General features: G+C 59.9%; 1 protein-coding gene across 4 annotated transcripts in view; it reads right to left on the bottom strand.

Moving 5' to 3' along the window:
* The window catches only part of svp (COUP transcription factor 2), a 50,613-nt gene extending 28,811 nt beyond the window's left edge, over positions 1-21,802 (bottom strand). For 2 of the 4 annotated variants that reach the window (XM_076371333.1, XM_076371335.1), the window contains exons 1-3: positions 20,003-21,801; positions 13,216-13,365; positions 2,000-2,551 (exon numbers count right to left, since the gene is read on the bottom strand). In XM_076371333.1, the coding sequence (XP_076227448.1) occupies positions 2,000-2,551; positions 13,216-13,365; positions 20,003-20,429 (1,129 nt within the window). In that variant the 5' untranslated portion in view covers positions 20,430-21,801. Of the gene's footprint in view, positions 1-1,999; positions 2,552-13,215; positions 13,366-20,002 lie in introns of all 4 variants that reach the window. The other 2 variants (XR_012999524.1, XM_076371334.1) reach the window with 2 other exon arrangements.
* Between the last annotated feature and the right edge of the window lie 250 nt (positions 21,803-22,052).

Genomic DNA, 22,052 nt, shown 5'->3' with positions numbered 1-22,052 from the left:
ATATCTGCATCGTGGCTTCGCATGCCTCTACGGGGTGGTCGAGAAACGAGGGAACGCCGAAAACCCGCTCCCTGGGCGCGCGTCCGTCGCGTCGACCGTCGGTTCGCCGTCGAGACGCGTCGCCGTTTCTCCGCGGAGATCCCCGGGATCACCGCGCTACGGTCGCGAGCGGCTCCGTCGAATTTTCGCGTTCGAGTCGAGAGTGTCCTCGCGTGTTCGCCCGTCACCGGGTACAGATCTCGAGAGAAAGCCGCGCCGGAGCGGTCGGTCCAGCGAGCTAAACGCGCCTACTTTATGCATCGTGCCCTCGTTCCGTCGTTTTATCCGAACAATTAGGCGCGCGGGGAAAGCGGCGGCCGAGGAAACGCGCGGAGCGGGAAACCGGGAGGATGTTCGGTGACTCGCCGAGGGTAAAAAGGTTGAGCGCGGCCTGCGGTCGGGCTTACGGGAGTCGGCGAGGAATCGTCGAGATCGGAAAAAAGCGAAGACGGACGCCGAGAGGCCGGGCCGAGGAGTGCGGCGGATTCGGGCTCGGGCCCGGTATCGCGGGTCGCGATGGGATCCGCTCGGTCCTCGCAGCGGAACGAGGGAAAAAAAGGAGGAAAAAGAGGACGAGGAGGACGGAGAAGGAGCGGGTCCTTCGCGGCGGAGGAAACGAAGAAAAAGAGGGTAGCCGGGCCGCGCAGGGCTGCAGGGAGGACGCCCGAGAATCGGGACATTAGCATAAGCTAAGCCAGGCTAAGCGCGGCCATATAGCACGAAAATAAATAGCCGCTTGTCTCGTATCTACACCGAGATGGTTTAGCATGGGCCAACGTCGCAGTCCGTTCTCGTGGTCCCCTCGAAAAGCGGACTTCCCCCGAGGTTTCGGAGGATCGGGACGGCGCATCGGAGCCGAGACGACGATGGTCGGACGCGGAAAACGTTGCGCAGGATTTTTCGTTGGAACGGGGACGACGGTATCGACGCGGCCCGATCGAGAGATTCCTCGGGGGACGGCAAAGGAACGAGAGCGGATAGGCCGGCGGATAATTACCGCGAGGCTTCGCCGTCGCCGTCGTCGAACGCGAAACGAGAGAATTAAACGGGGCGAGGGAACGAAGGCGGATAGTGGATAGCGTTTAACGGTAACGCTCCTTTTAAAGCGATTCAGAAAATTTCCCGACGCGAAGCGCGCTCGCGGGTATCGCTCGCGGGTATCGCTCGCGCCAGACGCGCGTAAGTAAATAATATTCCATCAACGTTTTAGGTATCGCGGAACGTCGTAATGATCGTTAAACGATCTCGCGCAGGCGCCAGAAATCGCGACGACGCGCGATGGCTAGCGAACGATTCGAGCTAAAACGCGCGAAGGGATAGGGCTCTCTGTCTCCGTCTCTCCGCGGCGAGAGAGATACGAAGGGAAGCAGAACCGCGAGCATTGTCTCCGCGGCTCGATGACGATCGGCGCAACATCGGCTCGGCCGAGCTCGCGTCGCATTGTTCCGGCTGCGAATCTCTCGTCTCTGGCTCGAGCGGGGATCGCGCGCGTTCCGGATGACAGTCGCCGCGATGCCCGATAACATCTTCGCGTCGATTAGACGAAGCTGGACGAAGGAAAGCGGCTGCGGACAGGCGGCTGTAGTCGGATAGTGGTCGGGCAGACGCGATCAACGGGGACGGCCGGCGAACGAGGCTTCGCCCGTTCGCGATTCGACTTCTTCCGGCGGCCCTGCCACCGATCGCGGAACCGCGCTCCCTGGGAGCCATTGTCCCTTTCTAAGCTTCCCTAAGCTCGTCCCGCGTCGACGAACCGCGTGACATCGACGACCGTCTTCGCGATAGCATCGCGAGAGCCGCGCCGCTCACGGGAAAAGACGGCTCCCGCCGCGCCGGTGTGCGATACGCGCTTCTGCCATTCCACCGGTCAATCCGCCGGGGCAGATAATCTACCCGGTGCCGTTTCGAGGGATTTCGAGCCGTTTCGAGGCGGCGTTTTCCGCGGGACTCGAGCATTTACCTGTGGTGAAGAGGACGATGGCCTTCAGGCAACTGTACTCCGCGGAGTCGACGTGCAGCGCCTTCAGCTTCTCGACCTGCTCCTGGAAGATCCTGATGTGGTCCATGAACGCGACCACGCGGTCCGCCGCCATGGGGGACGCGTGCAGGCCGGCCGCGGCCAGCAGCGGCGCCACGTGGAGAGGCATCGAGCACTGGCTCGCGTTCAGGACGAACAGCTCGCTCCATACTAGCCTGAGCAGCGCGACCTGGTCCGTCACCTGCAGGTCCGGGAAGAACGGGATGTTTCTGGCCCACTCGACGGCGGAGAACAGCAGTCTCGCCGCGAGCTCGCAGATGTTGTCGATGCCCATGATGTTGTTCGGCTGCATGCACTGGCCGTATCTCGATGTCGGGTACGGCTCCGCCCGCAGCAGCAAACTTATATACGAGGAGAGGTAAGAGTGGCCGTTCAGGCTGGCGCACGCGACCGCGTCGCCGTTCGTCAACGCGAACTGTCCCGGCAGACCTGGCAGAGACGGCTGCGACGGCGGCACCCGACCCCTTTGCACGGCTGCAACAGACAAACAAACAAACGGACAAACGTCAACCTGCTGATCGTACACTCCAGTCGATCCGGAACCGGTTCGGAACCGCCGAAACGCTTCCGGCTCGCCGCGATTCTCGCGATCTTCGATCCGATTCGACTCGCGGCGAGGCGCTCTGCCCTCTCCACGGCTCGCGCCTAGCCCGGCCTAAGGTAAATACCGCGCTCGCCGAGAAACGTTGACCTTCCTCGCGCGATCCGCCGACCGGAACTCCGCCGCGAGGATTTTTCGGCGACGGCCACGCCGAGAGGTATTCGACGGTATCGACGGGTCCGCGTGGAACAGAGTCCAGAGGCAGGAAGAGATTCTGCCGCGTACGAGAGACTCTATCCTCTCGGCTTGGTGCACCGCGTTCCGTCCCGCTCTCTCCGTCGCGTCGATTCGTCTTCGTTTTTCTCCTCGGTCCCGAGGAGAAACGGCACCCCGCTGCGCACCGCCTGAATTCCAACCTCCGCCCCACAGCTAACGAACACTGTCTCTTCTATCTTTCCATCCGTTCCCGTTCCCCTCGCGGCCTTTTACCATACGAGTGGTTCCGCTGAAAGAACCTACGAGCTCGGGACGGCGCGCGTACCGATCGCGCGGCGCGATACGCGAAATCCTCGATTACATCGATCGCAATTGTCGTCCTCCCTTTCGCGGTACGGAACGACGAGCGAGCGAGCGACTCGACTCGACGTTTCTCGAGACGAACACCCACGGAACGCGGCGAGAAGAACGGTGCCGAGCGGTCCGAGGGAACGCTCGCGCGCGGCGCATTTATGCTCGGTACCGTTAGCGGTCGGCCCGAACGCGGATACTCGTTCGCGAGGCTCGCTCGAGCGGAAAAGAATTCGCGGCGGATCGAACCGCGCGGAGAGGACTCTCCGGCGCGGGGATCCGCGATCGGCCCGACGAAATTTCGATGGAGTCGTCGATCGACTCGGCCCGGCTCGGCATGGCGTCTCGGACCGGTGCGAATACGAGAACCCGTCGCTCGCGACCATAGAGGAACTCTCGGACGTGGATTGATGATGCTGACGCGCGGTTCCAGCTGACGGAGAGGGACGGGACGCGCCGGGAACGCGAAATAGAGAAAGACCGGGAACCGAGGGCCGGACGGGGGAGGCCTGCGGGGCGGAGGGCGACCGACACTCCGCAGTCCGGACGGAGGAGGAGAGAATTTATCGCTTTCTTCGTTCGACGCGCGATCGCCGCGCAGAGGCCGGAGAGCGGGGCACAATGAGCGTCGGGCATCCTTCAAAATAATTATAAACATCGAGAAGCGACGATCAATCTTCCGTTCCTCTTCGATGATAAACGAATCGCGGAGTCGACGTCGAAACGGAAATAAAACAGTCCGAACGCCGGCGGGCCGGGAGGCGCGCGGGGCCGCGGCAAACTCGAATAGATTCGAGTAGACGCGAGTGCGAGCGGACGAGGACGCTACCGCGTAACGCGCTCCCGGAGAGAAAGGCGAAGGAGCCGAGCGGCGGGCCGGGACCGGGGAGCAGACCCCGAAACCAGAGACGGAGGCACCCGCGGAGCGCGTCATTTAAAATGCTAATTTTTTTCGTCGGCCAGCGCGACCGACAGCGCCTTGATTAAGATGACCGCGGCGAGGAACGCTGCCCGTTTCGCGGAGAAGTCGCTCTTTCTTTCGGTGCGTTACTTTCCTGCGTCCGTCACCGTTGCGGACGGTGAAACGTTGGCGTGTGCGCTCCGCGTTAGGGAACACCGCTCGAAACTGTGCCAATGCAAACGGAGAGGATAATTCTATGCTGCGAACCAATATCTGAATACTTTGAGCCTCGAGGGACTTTCGAATCGAGCTTACCGCATTAGAAGCGAAATATGGATAGTTCTATTATAATAATAGTGAGAATACAGCGGCAGGGAGAATGATATTTCTCGAATAGCTTGACGATTTCGCGAGTTGTTGCGATCTTTCACGCGAGTGAAGTCTTCGGAGAAGTCCTAGAAACGGTTTCCTACATTCGTCACAATAGAGACACCTCTCGTTTCTAATCATATATCAAAGCGAAGTATCTGGGGATCGTATCTGGATAGCTAGATGAGTATCGCGGATCTGAAGGAAAACGGAATTCGTCTACGTTTCCGATTTCCCTAAACGCTCAGCGCATCGTCAGCGAGGAACACGCGGCGAACGGTCCCTGACCGTTCGAGAACGCCAGCGATCAGTCCGAGTTTCCACGATTCTAGCCCACGGTGCGCCGCTCGCGGGCTGCACGCGCGATCCCCGCGAACCGCGGCGAAAACGGAAACGGGTCGTGAAAGTCGCTGCACGAAGGTCGGCGGCGCGCATCGCGCTCGCGATATAACGGATTGCCGAGCGAATATTCGGCGGCGGTCATCGACGAGATCGCCGAACCCCGCGCCCTTGTCGATTTCCGAGCAGCCGTCGCCGCGGCGAGAGTATCGCGCGATGAGGCGAAGAAAGCGGGCAGAGGAGAAGCATATCCCGTAATCCCGAGTACCCGTAGTTTCTCCGGTGACGGTAACGACCTGCGCGAGCGTCGGTACGGGGTCATTGGGTCGACGGCGTTAGACATCCTGAAGCGTCGTAGAAACTCGAGTTCGAATTCTCTCGGACGGACGCGTTTTCGAGCGGGGACCGCGTTATCTGCGCGCCGCTCGCGCGATCTTTCCCGGGAACCGGCCCAGCGGGAACCTGGGTCGTACGGAAAGTCGGTCCATTAGGATCCGCGAGGTAATTGCTTCGAATGGAGATTGCAGGAGCGCGCAACCGCCGATACTACTTCTTCGCGTGCGGTCTTCGACGGACGTCTGCGTCGAGGCTCGCGCGGATTCCGCACCGGAACGAGAAAGATACTTCGCTGCCCGGCGTTTCCTCGTCGAACCTTCTTCCGGAAAAGCGAGGAGAAGCGAGCGGGAAAATAGTCGCGAGAACGATCGGGGAAATCGGAGGAGGCGCGTATCGCGTGGCCGATGCGAGCACGGAATGATTTTTACCTGGCTAATAAGCGGTTGCTCGTCCCCTCGAGCGAGCGGCGGTTCCGGCTCGGAGGTGGCGAGCAGAGTAGGCGGCCGTCCGCGGTGAGAAGCACCGCGAGCCGATGCTATTAAGATTTCCGTATCGTCGTCCCGTTACCACCTTTCGGGGAAGCGAGACCGCGCTCGCGTTCCGATTCCCCTCGCGATCGGTCCTCTCGACGGTTCGTTCCGAGACGGTTCGCCGCGCGATTCCCGAATTCCCGGGGAGAGGATCGAGTCGATGCATTAACGATCCGAAAGGTGGCAGCTATCGATTCGCGCGGCATCGGCTCGCTCCGTCCCGACGCGCGTTCCGTCGATCGTCTCGAGCTCGTAAAAGCATCCTATTGTACGACGAGTGCATGCCTTTCGCAGGACGAGAGCAGGGGAGACGGAGCAGGCCGATCGAGAGGAGAGACTGCGACCCGCTGGATGGAAGGTGAAGGAGCGAGCGGCAGATCGGTCAGGCTGCGATCAACGGAAGGAAGGAAGGAAGCGAGGAAGGAAGGAAGGAAGGAGAAAAAGAGAGACGAACGCGAGAGCGAGGGAAATGCGGGGAGAAAGAGAAAGAGATCCAAAATACACCTGCGGATCGAGACGGGCAGAGAACCAGTCGACGCGGAATAACTGGTATTAATACGTCACGTAATTACCGTGCGAGGGGTATATATACCCGACGTGGATGTGTGCGTGCGTATGGCTGACGTTGCTTCGGCAAGGTAACCGAGGCGGGTTCGAGGGAGCACACGTAAACCCACCGATCGAGTCGAGTCGAGTCGAGTCGAGTCGAGTCGAGGCGAGTCGAGTCGAGTCGCGGCGGGGCGAGGCGAGGCGAGGCACGTCGACTCTCGTAGACTCGCGGAAGATGGCGAGAGAATATGCATCGTGCCAGGCAGTTTCCAGGCGAGCGAAGGTCGCTCCGGGCCATGCTTCTGTTCCAAGCCATTATGATAATTTCGCCGGAAAGAAGGTTACCGACTCGTTTCGACGCCAACTACCCTCCGTGCTCGTGTTGCGAGGGAACCGCGGCGCGACGCGACGAATGACAGAAAGAGGAACCGGGTTGCGACAGTGGCGGCCGATTCGAACGGAAACGTGCAACGCGCCGTCCGATGCGAACGCGCCGGAAAGAACGAAAGGGTGGAACGTGGAGGTTCGAAAGGATCGGACGAGGTTACGAGGGGTTACGCGCGGGTTCCGAACAGAAGAAAAACGAGCAGACCGAAACAGCGGAAAGAGAGTAGAAGACGAGAGTCGGAGAGCGCCGAGGTAGAAAGGAGGAGACGGCGAGAGCAGAGAAAGAGAAGGAGCGAGGAGGAAAGGGCAGCGCGCGCGGCCGGCGCGGCCAGCGCGGCCGGCGCGGCCAGTGCGGCAGCGGGCCCGCCTAACATTCCCACGGTGTCTGCTCGCGGCGAGGCCTGCGCTCGCATGCTACTCAACGGTACGGTCTTGCGTTATATGCGAACAACATTAAGATCGTGGAATGCGCGACGGACGAGCCGGCAAGACGAATCCGGGCCGGCACCGAACGGAACCTATCGGATCGAAACGAAACGAAACGAAACGAGAGCGAAATCCGCGGGAGGAATCAGAACGAGAGCGAGATCGAAAGGAGCAGCGAGCCGAGAGTGCTCCTCCTCGGCTCTCGGAAAAGAGAAAGATGGCGGAGGAAAGGCTGTAGCTGCGTTATTAATTTCAGCTTTCCTTCGTTCGCCGGCGATTCCATTCGATTCGATTCGCGCGCGCACGCGGGCAACGCGCGTTCTCGCATCCAACCCGATAGTTATCGTAGTTTACGGTCAGCTACGCGAGCAATGCACCGTACACGGAGGCTCGCGTGCGCGAAATACGCGACGAACGTGAGAGTTCGACGAGAGTCGTCAACCCCTTCCGAGACGCACTCGCGAATCGCAGCCTCGCGATTGCCGAGCCACGGCGGATTCTCGAAAACATCGGCTGGCAACGTTCCCCGGCCGAGTCGACTCGACGCGTTCGCTTCTTCCATTACGCGTAATCGCGTGAGTCGCGTGAATCGCTCGCGACGATTGCGTGGGAGCCACCCGGCCGAGGAATTCCTTCGAGCGATGTCCTTCCTCCGTTCCGGTTCGCGGCCGAGAGAACGCTCTTTTGACCTACTGTCTTTCAAACCGTCCCCCTCCCCGCGACTCGCGCTGGACGAGAATACTTTCGGAGCGTGATTCACTCGAACCACCGATTCCTCGTCCTTCGCTTACTCGCTAGATCCTCGTCGAGGAACCGTCGAAGCCGACGAGACGCCGGCGTCGCGCCGTTAGCCGTTTGAGTGGCAACCGGCGCTCCTCCGTTACACCGTTTCAAAGTGGCGGAGCCTATCGGCTCGTACGATCAAATTAACCCTTTGCACTCGAGAGCTGACTCTCGGCCGCCGTTCCGTTCGATACGTCGAAATTATAAAGTCTCGCGCGCGATACGAAGCCTCGTGTGATCCGCGAATACGCGGAATATCGAGGTAATCACTTTGTTCCTCGACTCGCGCGCGTTCGTCCGTCCGTTCGTCCGTCCGTTCGTCCGTTCGTTCGTTCGTTCGTTCCTTTCGAAGAATGTCGCGCGTGACTCATTGGCGAACGCGTTGAATGCCTCCAACGGAAGGCTTCCGAGTGCAAGTTTATTTATTCCTCTTCCCTCTAATTATTTAGCTTCACTTTTCTATTGGCTGTTTAGAAATGGAAACGCGCGCTATTCACAATCTTCCCGTGTAAAAATAGAAAAGCGTCATTCAGTTGCTGACCCGAAACGAAAGGAGCGCGACCGTTGACTCAACGGCGGCTCGTCGCGATCCGGCCGTCGCGACGCGTCGTCGACAACGCTTTACCTTTTCGCCAGCTCGGTCCGTGAAACCTCCGCTCGCGAGACCTCGAGAGGTCCGCAGCCGCGTCGTTTTCGAAAATCCGACGAGGATCGGCCCGGAGCGCGATCGACTCCCGACTCGATTCACCGGCGATTCGACACGGTCGGAACGCTCGCGTTCGCATCGGCAACAGAGCGGTGGAAGGCGATCGCGTGGCTGTTTTATCTGCCCACGTCCGCGCCTATCGGGGACTGGTTCGCGCGGATGCGTGGCAGGTGAGCTCTGCCAGGTAACGGCTGTCGATACTCGCGTCGCGCATCTTTTCGTTTCTAATTGCCCCGTCCCTCTCTCCTTCTCGATTCTCTCGCGATTCCCGCGGTGACTCGAACCGATGGTCGTTGCATCGACGGTTCGGCCTGAAAGAGAAGAAAACGGACCGGTCGCGGAGCGTAACGAGCGAAACGACGGAAAGGAAAGAGGAGCGCTCGCCGCTGAAAATAAACGCGCCGATGGATTGCCCGTGTCGACCGAAGTCGCGCTGACCGCCTTTTCCGAATGAACTTTCACATTCTGATCGCGCGAGAGCGCTCGGCTGCCTCGAAGGTCGCTTCTGGTTGCTCCGAATCCGATACGACTAGACTATGCGCTCGGGTACTTGCTCGCGCGCGCGTGTCTAAGCGTATAATCGCGACATCTGTGCGATGTCCGAGGGAAATTCGAATTTGACTCGCGGATTATCGCTACGCGGGCACCGCGGTCCGGCGATCCTCGGAGGGAACGATGATCGTCGTATCGCGCGCGACTCATCGTTTAACGGCGAGAACACGACCGGGAAGTTCGCGGCGAAGAAACGTCCATTACCGTGACCAAAACCCGTCGTTCCCGCAGGCAGGCAGGCAGGCAGGCAGGCGAGCAGGCAGGCGAGCAGGCAGGCGAGCAGGCAGGCGAGCAAGCAGGCAGGCAGGCAGGCAGGCAGGCAAGCGGGCAGGCAAGAAGGCAGGCAAGAAGACAGGCAAGAAAGCAGGCAAGAAAGCAGGCAAGAAGAAGCCGGGCGGACGGAGATAGGGGAACGCGTGCACGAAGCGCGAGCCGAAAGGAAAGTTTACCTAGATGTCGAGCAGGGGGAACGAACAAAGAGTAATACGGGCAACGGTGGACCTTGCACCGTTCTGAATATGCATAACGAGCCCGAGTTCCGATCGCAATCCCCCACGAACGGTGTCAGGTACTCTTGACCCGGGGACAGTTTTGTCATGGTAATGCGTCTACTTTGTATTTTAATGGTCGGAAAGAGATTATGCGGAGTAAACACGGCCCGCAGGCCGCTACGCTTCGCGTTAACGATTCAAAGACGGTCGCGCGACGATCTGCGAGCCGATTTTTTCTTCGGCGCTCGTCGAATCGAACGCCGGCCGTCCGTTCTTCTCGCGCCAGCTCTTCAGGCCGACTCGAGAACCGACCGACGCTCGAGTCCGATCGAGGACGAACGACGAGGCGTTACGCGCCGCGATATTAATTGTCACTCGCGCCGAAAGTCGTCCGGCGTCGCGAAACGGTCTTACTTCGAGGGCGTCCCGAGGGATCGAATCGATTTGTCGCGACGATTCTCTCGCGTAACCGAACGATGCCCGTTTCCGTTCCATCGCCTCGGTGCCCGCGAGTCTCGAGGTCGTTCTTTGCTCGCGTGCGGAGCGAAAGGGATCGAATCACAGGCGGAAACGAATTTCGGTTATTGGCGAGTCCCGTCGGAGGTATCATAGGGGAAATAGAGAAGGTGGCTGGTTTCCGACGGAAAGAATCGGGAATCGAGCGGTGCTCGGATTACTAATCATTTCCCCGGTCCGAGAAACTTCGCTAATTGATTAAAGTCACGATCCTGACCCTGCCGTAATATCGGCAATCTCTTCCCGGCGCACGCTGGGGAGGAAGGTAGTCATCGGGGACCGAGAAAAATGCTTAGACGAGAGAGAGGAGATAGGCAGAGATGGGGAGGAAGAGCGCGAGATAAACGAGGAAAGAGACAAAAGAGTAGGTAGAGGTTGCGCGCGTTGTACGTTATACTTTCTCTCTCGGTCTCTCCGGCTCTCTTCCTCTGCGGATCGCTCTCTCGTTTCCTCGCTACCTCCCTTCCACCGTGTGTTGACCCCGCGTAATTTTTACCATCTTGCTCGGTCTCGGCTCCTCTCTCGTCCCTTTTTACATTCTCCCGCTGTCCTGTTTGTCGTTTTGCTTCGGTTCGGCTGCCCCGAACGTTCGTTCGAGCAGGCCGGCTATCCGCCTTCGTCGTCCTCCTATTGTTGGATCGCTCCAACCCCGGCAAGGGAAACAATGTCTAATTTCAGTTAATGCGGCCATAATGGCCGTCGTGGTTGCATCGCCGGCACCGTGCCGCGCTCTACGTTTTCGACGGCCACGACGACGAGAGCCCAACAACAAGTGGAGTTCGTCTTGGAGCCGGCGCGTCCGTTCCGGCTCCTTTTCCGAAAGAGTCGGCACGCCACCGGGCAGCCGAGGAGAATTCCCGAAGGAAATCGTTCGCGGAATGTATCGTTTCGAATTTCTCGATTTTACGGTTCGATCGTTTTCCCGCGATACCGAGGGCCGCTCGAGTCGGCGGAGTTTCGCAGAGGCAGCGCCGATCGACGGGAAAGATTTCGAAAAGGCGTCGATGCTGTCGTCGTCGTCGTCCGCGTCGTCGACGTGGTCGTCGTCGTCGTCGTCGTCGTCCGGCATTCGCAATTAAGGGTTAATTAAATTGAGCGGCTTCCTAGATTTCTGTAATCATCGCGGACAGTATCTACGGGGTAATCTTGAGCGCATCCTGTCTGCCTCAGGGGCCCCACGGAAGGAAGGGGCCCCCGAGGTAAGGTCATGCACCCCGCTGACCTCGGACCACCGACTCGTCTCCTCTTGCCCCGCGTAACTCCTTCCCCTTCTGCTCTCTTCTAGCCCCCTACCAAGACGGTTCACCTCGCTCCGCTCCCCATCCCTCAGCAGGCTTCGCGATCCTCAGCCGAGCGTCCTTCTTGCCTTTAACGTTCCTTCTCTTTACTCGTTCTTTTCCTTCTACCGTTGCTCATCCACTTCGTCCTCTCGTTCTCGTCTTGAGCCTAGCATCAGCCACGACCTCGGTGCATACAGGCATCGGCGCGGGGTTCGACTCGGTTTCGTCTCCGTTTCGCGTTCGTCTCTCCTCTTATCCGTGCGTCGCTCGCTTATCCGCTTCCTCTTCTCGTCCTCGTCGCTCCGCTCGCCTCGCCGTGCGATCGTCGAGCACCGTGGCCCGTTCGACGCCGAGGCGAGCCCTTCCAGCGAAACCGATTTCGAATCGTTCCTCGCTCCGAGTCCTCTCGTTCCCCTCTGCCCGAAAGTTCCCATCCTCGGCCGGCGAGCGGCTCGTATCGGCGATTTCTCCCGGTCCGCTCGAGGGAAGGCTCGCCCGCTCCGGGGCAACGGGGACAAAGTTGCGTGCCCCGCGCGAGCGAACGCGTTCAATTATTCTCAAAAGTCGAGACATCATCCCGTATAATAAGCGGACGTGGCCGCGACGGGGCAGCAAACGGGAGCAGTCTTCTCGTGGGAAAAACGCGACGAGGTCGGCGGCGCGCGCGCGCGTGGAAAAAAATGCTCGACGCCCCGCATTCCGAATTCTCCTTCGGCCGAAGACGGACTCGATCGGTCGAATTGTGTATACGCTCACCCCGCGGTGTCCTGCGTCTCGCGTCCTGCGTCCGCCGAGTTTCTCTCGGCCGCGCTCCTTGACCGTTCGTGTCGATGACCGTCTCGCTAGCGTTCGCCTCGAACAAGGTCAGATGCTATCTAGCCGCGCGATACGGAGGGGGAGGGGAAGAGGAACGGAGAGAGAAAGGGGCAGATAGAACGGGAAAGAGCACGGAAGACGAAAGTCGGGGCGACGCGGCGCGGCGCGGCCGGACGGCGCTCGGATACGTGGGAAAATCGGAGAGGATCGACCGCTTTCCGCGGGACCGCCGCACGGATGAACCGCGGCCGCGAGCCGACGGGCCACTCGGGAAAGTCGAGTCGTGAAATCGAGGAATCGGGGAATCGAGGGATCGCGCCGGAGCCTCGGACGGACGGAAACAAGTACACCTGGGCCGAGCGCGCGTCGGTGACCAGCTCGTGCGTGCTCCAACAAGGTCAGATGTTATCGCGCCGCGAACAGCCAAGTTCAAGAGGAGAAAAAGGAACGAATCTCGGAAGGGGAGTGGCGTGGGAACCTTCCCGGAGTTTTCGCGGACCGTGCGCCGCCGGTGTTCCCGCGGCCATCCTGAAATCGAGAACCGGCTGCTACTCGGAAGAAGACTCGCGAGATTCGGCGAGCCTCGACTCGCGCGATCGGCTCCTGCGCGAGGCGCGTCCTTTCGCGTTTCGCGTCCTGAAGATCGAGCGCGACGAAGATCGAGCGTATCGATAACGGGCCGCCGCTCGGGAAGAGACGTCCGGAGGAACTCGAGCACGACCGAAACGAGAACGCGTTCGGATATAAATACGCGGTCTTGTCTCGCGTTAGCCGCGGCGAGTTCCGAGGATGCTCTCGCGGCGGCGGCGGCGGCGGCGATCGCTCGGCGAATCCATTGGGAGCAAATCGAAGCGAATCGAAGCAAATCGAAGCTAATCGAACCGTTTCCGCCTCGGCGAACTTTAACCTTACGCTACTCGGCGCGCCGATTCCCGGCCGTTCCTCTATTTTAAAGCGGCGTGGATCCGCGGCGGAATCGCGGCGGTGACCGGTGCGAGCGGCGACGAGCGCCGTCGACGTTTCCGCGAGCGATGTGATTCGGTACCTACCTTCCCGTCGCATGCCCATCTTCAGGCACTTTTTCAATCGACAAAACTGGCACTGATTCCTATGGTGTTGGTCGATGGGACAGTTCCTATTCCCCCGACACGAGTACGTTAGGTTTCTCCTGACGCTTCTCTTGAAGAAGCTTTTGCATCCTAAAAAGAGGCAAAGTTACAAGTTAAAAATCTCGTATCCTTTTCGTCCCGTCACCTCTCCTCTTGCTCGGTCGAATCGGAATATTCTTTGCGATCGCATCGGCGAACACCGGACGTACGGGTTTCACGAGATAAACGAACAAGCAACGATCACCGCTCACGAGAACCTTCGTAACCGATCTACATGAGAAACTGGCGAATATCTAGATTCGGAGTTCTTTGGCGAATTTTATCGTCTATGACGACGACGACGACGATGAGCACAGAAAAGAGGAGACACCTCCCGGAACTCTCCTTTCCAAGCCACCGTTGAGATCCAAGGGAACGAGATTCATTCGCCGAAACGAAAACGATCGACGAAACGTGACGCAAAGCGTATTACGTGAAACGGATTAACCGGCGATTCGTACCATGACCGTGACAACAATGCTCCGGCTGTATGGAAACCTTGAACCGGACTCTCGAGCAGAACTCTTCCGACGTTCGAACGGGAATCGGGAATTATCGACGTCGTGGAGAATGGGAATCGTTATCGACGTCCACCGAGAGGATCGGGGTGCGATTCCTTCGACGGAAGTACATTAACGTCGTGCAGAGGACAGAGAGAGGTTGAGACAATTTCGGGGCAGACAACGTTAGATTTCTCTACTAGTGTGCTTTAGATTGCGAGAACTAACGCGTGCCAAGTTGCGGCGAGTCGAACGCAAAGGTGAAAGTATCGAGACGAAAGAGCGTGTCCGCTCGAAAAATTCGTTGCGTCGAGTTTGACCGGATCGCGTCAAAGACGCGCGACCGAGGTTGCGCAGCCATCTTAGCGCTCGGTTTTCTATTCGGTACTGGCTGTAACCGTGCTCGTGTTCGTCTTTGTCTTTGTTTTCGTCGGTGCAGTCGTGGTGGTCGTGTTCGCGTTCGTCGCGGCAGTCATCTTCGCCGTTCGCATCCTCGTACCGTAGTCGTAATCGTTGTCGTCGTCGTCGCCAACGTCGTCGTCTTCGTCGTCGTCGTCGTCGTCGTCGTCGTGGTCGTCGAGCATGTTACGAAAGAGTCTCCGGGGTCGCCGTAACTACAAATTGCGTCGTTACACGCAAATTACGCGATTACAGTACGCGAGCGAACCACCGGGGACACCGTGCACGTGCATTCAGGTGGCGCGAGAGAAAACGGTGAAATGCATCCGGGGAAAAGGGAGAAACGGAGGAAGGTTTTCTGCGAGAAAAAGAGTAACAAAGAGGGACGGACCGAAGGAAAGGGGCGGAGGTGAGCGACAGAGAGAAAGAGCCTGCGCTCGTGTACGTATGCATGCGTGCGCACGCCCGCCCGCGCGCGCGCGCGCGCGCCCGAGCGAAAGGGAACTCAAACAACTACTGTTTATACTTTCAGATTGCAGCTTGCGCGGCCCTCGAGAGCTCAAATTGCTCGCGTCATTGAATTTTCATTGCTCTGCCTCGTTCGCAGCCATTCCATTCCGAGTAGTAACTCGAAACAACGTTTCCTCGTTCGCCTCGGAAGTACGTATCCGCGCGCGCGAGCTTAGAAATCGCCGCTCCGTGTCCGAGAATCCGCGCCGATAACGACTCGCCTCGCCTCTCGCCTCGCCTCGACTCGGATCGAGGAACGCGTCGCCCGCGACTAGCCCCCGACTCCCTTCCCTCGTGTTCCCCGCGATTATTTCCGGAAAACTTCCAAAGAATCCCGCCGAGGAAACTCGAGGGGAAAAGAATGCGAGGAACGAGAAAGGAGGAAACGAACAGGTTGCTAAGAAAAGAGCGACCGGACGATTCGGTCGGTAACATTTCGAGTCGGCCGCGTAAAATTAACGACATTGTTATAATTAATTAGCAGGCCGGCGCGGCGCGGCGCGGCGCGGCGCGTTGTTCGGGCAGAGCGGTAGGCAGATAGCGGCGGGGGCTTCGTTAGCGAGATAATTGGTCACAGAGGATGCGTTCGGGATGCGTCGCGCTTCGTAATTCTATGATCGATGCACGCGCCGGCGGCCGCCGTTGCCACCTCGGTCGGGCTGCGGGACGACTCGCGGGAGGGCCTGCGGAAAACGATCTGCGGAACGGTCTGCGGAACGGTCTGCGCCTATCTGCGCTCGTGTAACGCGCTTCGCTTCCAAGATCCTGTTGCCGTTAGCCGACGTCTCGCCCCTCGTAGGAGGCGAAACTAACGAGAACGACGCGCGCTCGCCGCGTTTCTCTTTCTTCTTCTTCTTCTTCTTCTTCTTCTTCTTCTTCTTCTTCTTGTTCGTCTCCTCGCCCGCTCCTTCTCCTTCTCCCTCCTCTCCGCCGCCTCCTTCTTCCTCTTCCATCACCGGGCGATGCACTCGCGATGCATTCCCACCTTGCCCCAGTAGTCGTGTGACTAGGAATTTTGACCGGCCGCGAACCTCCGACGATCGTCCACCGCGGACGCGAACCTCCGACATCCTTTCCATCCCGTCGCCGCGACTCTAACGCTCTCAAGGACATCGCGTTCGACGATGCTACTCGGATTCGGTCGATCGTTATCGCCGATCGCACCGGACCGCTGCTATTCTTCCGTTTCGACGGCGATCGAATTCGAGGGAAACCGAAGGATACGGAGATCGACGGGCAAGTTCGAAGGCGAATCGTCGCGAAGCATCGATCTTCTCGGAGCGGACGTTATCGCGGTCGAGACGGCGCGGTGGCAAACGGTCTCGATTGTTTCGGGAAACAATAAGCAGGGACGAGGAGAGGATCGCGAACGCACGCGCCTCGCGGGGAAATGAGATTAATAAAGATTAGCAAAGTTGGAATAATATAATATGATCTCGTTAGAGCGATTAGCTCGCGGAGCGGGCTGCGGAATGTCTGGCTTCTTCGGGAGCGCGGTGGGGTACACGCCGGGCATAAGTCGGTAAGTCCGTAAGTAACCGTAAGACTCGGAGGGAGAACCGGAGACCCCGAACAGGAAGCCCTTTGCGGCGCGGGTGTACCACAGACCGCGAGACCGGAATTAAATTTCCTTTTCTTCTTTTATCCGTGAAACGCGTGTCGCGTGTCGCGTGTCGCAGGCGAGTACGCGCCGGCCCTCTCTCGGTCTACGTCGTCTTTCGTCCCTCGCCGCAGCGACGGATTCGCATCTCGCGAATGGTCCTCGCTTGTCGCGCGAGGCAGAGCGTCGGAGACGGTTCTACGAACGCGAGGATCCCAATAACGGGAGGGAGCATTGCCGCGCTCCACGATTTATTACGTCTCGTAAAAGATGACTCGATTCGCTCGGAAAAGAAGTCCGTTAAGGCTGCGCTCGTTGAAATTTACGAAGACCAGCGTGCTCCGTAAAATCGGTCGGTTACGTAAAGGAAGTGACTCGATCGAAAAGAGCTCGAAGTCTACGCGAGGAATTAACGTTATCATCGTGACGCGCGTAAAACTCACACGCGCCCGCTTACGTGTACGTGTCCCGGCGAGTACGCGCGCCGAGCCAAGTCGACGGCACAAAGAATTCAATTTACTCCGCGCGAACGATGCTTTCGCGTGCGCGCGCTTTCGATTCGGCGAAAAGGTTACGAATACCGCGTCCTCGCGCGACGTGTAACGAATCTCTTTCGACGCTGTTCTAGAATCGAGCCGTTCCCGACGACGGACGAGGCTTCGCGTCGCGTCGAAAGTCACCGAGATCCTCGCGGATTTTCATGGATCGTCGCGCACCTCGAGTCGCGTCTCGGGACGAACGCGACGAAAATTCGATCCCGACAGCCGGAAAAGAACGAGCGGAGGGAACGACGATCACGAGGGTAGTCGAGGTCGAATCGCGAACGACTATTGCGCAATAACCAAAGACGAAGAACCTTGTTCCAGACGCGGTACCGCGAATGGGAGGTTCCCGAGTCGCTGTAATCGGCAGATTAATGTTCGTTCCTCGAACCTAATCTCGAGCAAATCCGCCGGACCGTTCCGGATTCGCCCGGAACAGCGTCTCGGCTGGTGATCCGACGAGCATCGCCGCCGAATTCTTTCCGGACCCACGGCCCGGCCCGATTTACGAGCCGAGAAATGCCGAAAGATCGTCCGGCCATCCCTGACCGCGCGTTTCGCGCGTCCCCGCCTCGGCCCGATACCCTTTAACGACAGGAGGAAACGGCCAGCTCGCGCCTCGCCAACGGCGATTCGTCCGAGTATCAACAAGTTTCGAGAGAATCCTCGTCGTCGGCGCGTTCTTTCGGCTCGCGATCGCGTCGATCGCGTCGATCCGGTCGATCGAACGCATCGAAACTCGGTCCTGACAAATTGACGATAATTCGCGACCGTTTGACATCGGTTGACATCAAAATCAATTCGTCGTAATAAAGCGATCGCCGACAATCACCCCGATTACGCCAATGAACGTCCAATGTGGAAGGCGTATGCGCTGCGCCGTGCCGGCCCATCGATGTTTCTATGATTCTCAATAAAGCGCTTCGACGTTCGCCTATGCCGCTGACGTGGACGTCGTTGTTCGCCGGCTACACGCGTGATTCGGTCAGCGCGTTACGTAAGAAAGCTGCGTAGTTCGAATTCGGTTTCCAAGGGCCTATGCACTCGAGCGACGCGTTCTCGCGGCGGTGACGCCGTCGATTTCGCGTCCACGCACCACGTATACACGGCGAATTTCCTCTCGCGCAGCGTACGCGACGAGGAAAAACGGAAATGCGTCTGCTCGTCATCCTCGTCGCGATCCGTTGGCGCTACGTCGCGACCGCGGGATCGCCTCGTTCGAATAATTCGCGTTCGAAGAGGGTTGAAGTCGGAACGGCGAGACGCGGAAATCGCGAAACGACAGCGCGAAAGACGGCGAAGGCAGCGAGCAGCAACGGTCGGAATTTCGCGAAGGTCGAGCTCGAAGCGGGACGGAGAGAGACCACCCCCGGGAGCCAGCCGTCGCGAGCGCGCCGAGGGAAAATCAGGGGGTAACGAGTAATTAAGATTACCGCGAATAGAAATTATCGTCGGATTAAGCGCGTTATCGCGGTGCCGTTAACAGCGGTAGACCGAGAGAGTGGCACGGCTTAACAATGGTAAATATCGTTAGCGCGACTGTAATTGGAACACCAGGGAGAGGAGTCGCCGCTGTAACTCGAGCGTTCAATTAAGAGAGAGAGACTCTTAACCCGCTCGAATCGTACGTTTCCACGCGTCGAATCTTCGTGCAGTCCAGGCCGGCACAAATTGTTGGAAATTAACGAACCGCGAGGGAGAGGGGCTCTCCCAGATGCCACCGCTTGTTCGCCGCGTATTATTTTTAGCGGCGTTTTAAACGCTAACGTCATCGGTCCATCGCCACCAGGAGCGAGGCGTCGCGCCGCGTCGCGCCCCGGGGCCGCGTACATGGGCGTAACACAGCGACCGATCCAAATACCGACGATTTCGACATTTCCTACCCCCGTCGCGGAGTATCGTTGCGGAATCGATTCGGAAATCGATCAGAAACGACGGTGGAAACGGGCGAACGGGAAAGGAGTAGAAACAATCGGGTACTCGTCGATTCGAACGAGAGAGTTCGGTGATCGGAATATCGAAGGAAACGTAAATCATTCGAATCACCGCGGCGGACCAATGAAATTTCCCGGAGGAGGGAACCGCGTCGCGAGTTCCAGGCACCCGCTCGCGTTTGCTCGCGGAAAACTTGGGTTCCATCGGATCGTTTCGATACACGACGAACCGTAGGGGGCCGACGCGAGCGAGAGGGAAAGACGGATGGGGAACGGAACCGTCGGTGCCCGTAGCCCCGAGACTCAAAGGGGTGCGCAGGCACCGGCAGGACGCGTGCCGCGTGCCGCGTGTCGCGTGTCCCACCTTTCGTGTGCAGCTTCCGATTTTATCGCGACCTAACCGAGACCAGGTGTCGCGCACTTGTTCCACGCCCGACGCATCGTCGGCGACGACAGGGTCGTCGGAAATCGAGACGAGGTAATTCGAGGATCGCGACGCGAGCGGACGCTTCGCCTCCTCCGCGAGGACGAGGAACCCGAAGCGAACGGGCCGTCGGACGTCGGGAGGATTGGACGCGGCGCATCGGTCGCGAGATATAAATTACGGGCGACGGATCCGGTGTCGATAAGAAGTAACTCGAAGGACGACAGGGAAGCGGGGCGCGCCGGTGGCTAGGCCCGTGGGAGAATCTATAACTCCTGATTTCCCGGGCAACCCTATAGATTTCGATTAACCGCGTCGATCCACGGGCGCGACGTTTGTCTTCCTTACGACACTTCCAGCGTCCCGTTCCCTCCGCTCGCAAGGGTTGCGTTCCCCACCGGTGGAAAGCGACGTCCGGAGGATTTCGAAGGTAACCGACGAATCGAGAGGCGAGTACTGGTACGCGTCCGCTGCTCCGACCGTTCTCGATTCCTCCGACCCCCGTCCGAGCGGTAACCGCGCTTGGACGTCGTCCCGTTCCGCCCGGCGCGATCCCCCGGCCGCATTACATCGTTATTAGGCTCGCGAGGGACGCGTAAACGTTCCAGGGAACACCCCGCCGAGTTATTAATGGCGGGTTTTTGTTTTTCGGCTGCTCGGCGCGGTCGGCCCCGGGACAGGCCGGCCGACGCGTTCTCCGGGCAGCACGCGCGAGTTCCCCCCGCGGCAACGGCGCGACGCGGGTCGGCGGCTGAAAAGGGTGTAGTAAGCGCACTTACCCTCGCAGGTGAACTGTCCGTAATGCTTGCCGCTGCTCTTGTCCCCGCAGACGACGCATTCGATGTTGGGGGACTTGTCGGTTTGCGAGCTGCCGGATTGCGAGCTGTTCGCCTGGCTGCCCGGAGTGGTGCTGGGCGGCAAGGGGTCCCTGGGCGTGAGAACCGCTCCGGCGGGCACCAGACAGGTGATGTCCTCCGGGGTCGCGGAGGGCGTGAGGTGCGTGGGGGGCATCGGGGGCGGCGGAGCGATCTGTATCGGGCCCGTGCCGGGGCCCGGGCCGGGTCCCGGTCCCGGGCCGGCGGCCGAGGCGGCCGCGGCGGCGGCCCCCGCTGCGGCCGCTGCTGCAGCTGCGGCGGCGCCGGTCGCGGCCAGGCTGGCCCCGGGGTCCCGCGAGGGCCACGAGGGCGGCGCGGCTACCAACGCCATGGAGGCGGTGGTGCCGCGCGCCGGGAACCCCACCTCCAACGTGGTGGTGAACTCGGGGTGGTGGTGTCCCGTCGACACCCGGCCAGGGAACAACGTCGCTGTCGCGGCCGGGTAAACCACCCCGGCAGTCGCCAGGGCGTCAGCGCCTCCTATCCCGCCTCGAACCACCCTGCCGGCTTCCTCTTCTCGCTCGCGAGCACCGACCACGCCGGCACGCGTGTCCGTTCGTCTCGTGCTTCCGGCCCTGGTCCCAGTCCCGCTTCCGCTCGCGTTCCTCCGGCTCCGGCGCTACGGTCCCCTCGAAATATCGTCTCTAACTTTGCTCCCTCGGCGCGCGGCACCAACGGATACAGCGCGGCACAACTTTCTTTTCCTCACTCACTCGCGCACTGTGCAGAGTCCGAGCCCGACATCAGGATCCGAGAGCACCGAGCGACATCGTCTCCGCGAGGTCCCGAGCGTCGCGGTCGGTCGACGATGCATCCGCGACGCGCGGTATCGGTCTATCACCGCGGTGGCCTGTCCGACGATCGGCCGACCCGCGCGGGTACGCTTCGGTTTGCCGCACACTTCACTCTCTCACGAACGTCGATATTCCGCAAAGAGAAACTGGAAATCGGAACTCGTACGGTTCTCTCACCACTGAACAACACTTGTCCCGCGAATCGGCACGGCGAACATGACCGCGCGCTGTGTCAAAATGGAGACGGCGAGATCGAGCGCGAGATACGAACCGAGATCGAGATCGGGATCGGGATCGAGATCGAGATCGAGAGCGCGATCGCGATCGCGCGCACGCGGTAGATCAGCCGCGTATCCCCTCGTCGGTGTAGTCGAGCTGTCGTGGTGTATCGACGCCGGGTGGATGCGCGGTGGCGCGAGCCACCGAGACGCAAGGCGGAGAGGGTGTGCGCGCGCTACGCACACTGCGTGACGGACGATTCGGAGAACGGCCAGTGGGTGGCGGGAAAAGGGTGTCGATTCCAGGGGGGGATCGTGCTGGTTCGCGCTCGTCCGTCGAGGCGGGGGAGTGCGTGTCGCGACGGAGCGACGAAGAAACGGCGAAGAGAGCACCGCGAGCACCGACGGAGGAGCGAGGAGGAACCCCCAGGAACGAGGTGGAACGAGGAGGAACGACGAGGAACGACGAGGAACGACCAGGAACGCGAGTGAGAACGCCGAAGGAGGAGAGAAAGAAGGAGCGCGCGCGCGCGCGCGCGACCCAGTCGATAAGCTGCGCGTGTTCCTCTCCGTTCCCGAGCGCGCTCGTGCCGTCGCGAGTAGGAGGAGGAGAAGAGAGGTGATACTCGACTACCGCCTCGATACGACTATTCTTGGGGCCGACCAGAGACCGACTGCCGACTAAGACGACCCCTGACACCGACCTGCTCCCCACCAGCTCGAACTCTCTCGCGGGTTTCTCGCGGGTTTTCGCCAGTTGCCATGGCTACCGAAGGTGGGGTCGAGTCCCGGGCGCGCCCCGATGCGCCTCTCATTGGCTGCGAACCTGCCCTACCCTCGCGCCCTCCGGCCGCTCTCCTTGCCGCTCCGATCTAGCCGAGCGTCCTTCCGCGTCCACTTTGCCGCCGAAGAGTATAGCGTACGCTCTTTCCTCTCCTCCCT

Source organism: Nomia melanderi, chromosome 10, assembly GCF_051020985.1.
Source record: "Nomia melanderi isolate GNS246 chromosome 10, iyNomMela1, whole genome shotgun sequence".
Taxonomy (NCBI): Eukaryota; Metazoa; Arthropoda; class Insecta; order Hymenoptera; family Halictidae; genus Nomia; species Nomia melanderi.
This window is presented reverse-complemented; position numbering and strand designations above follow the sequence as displayed.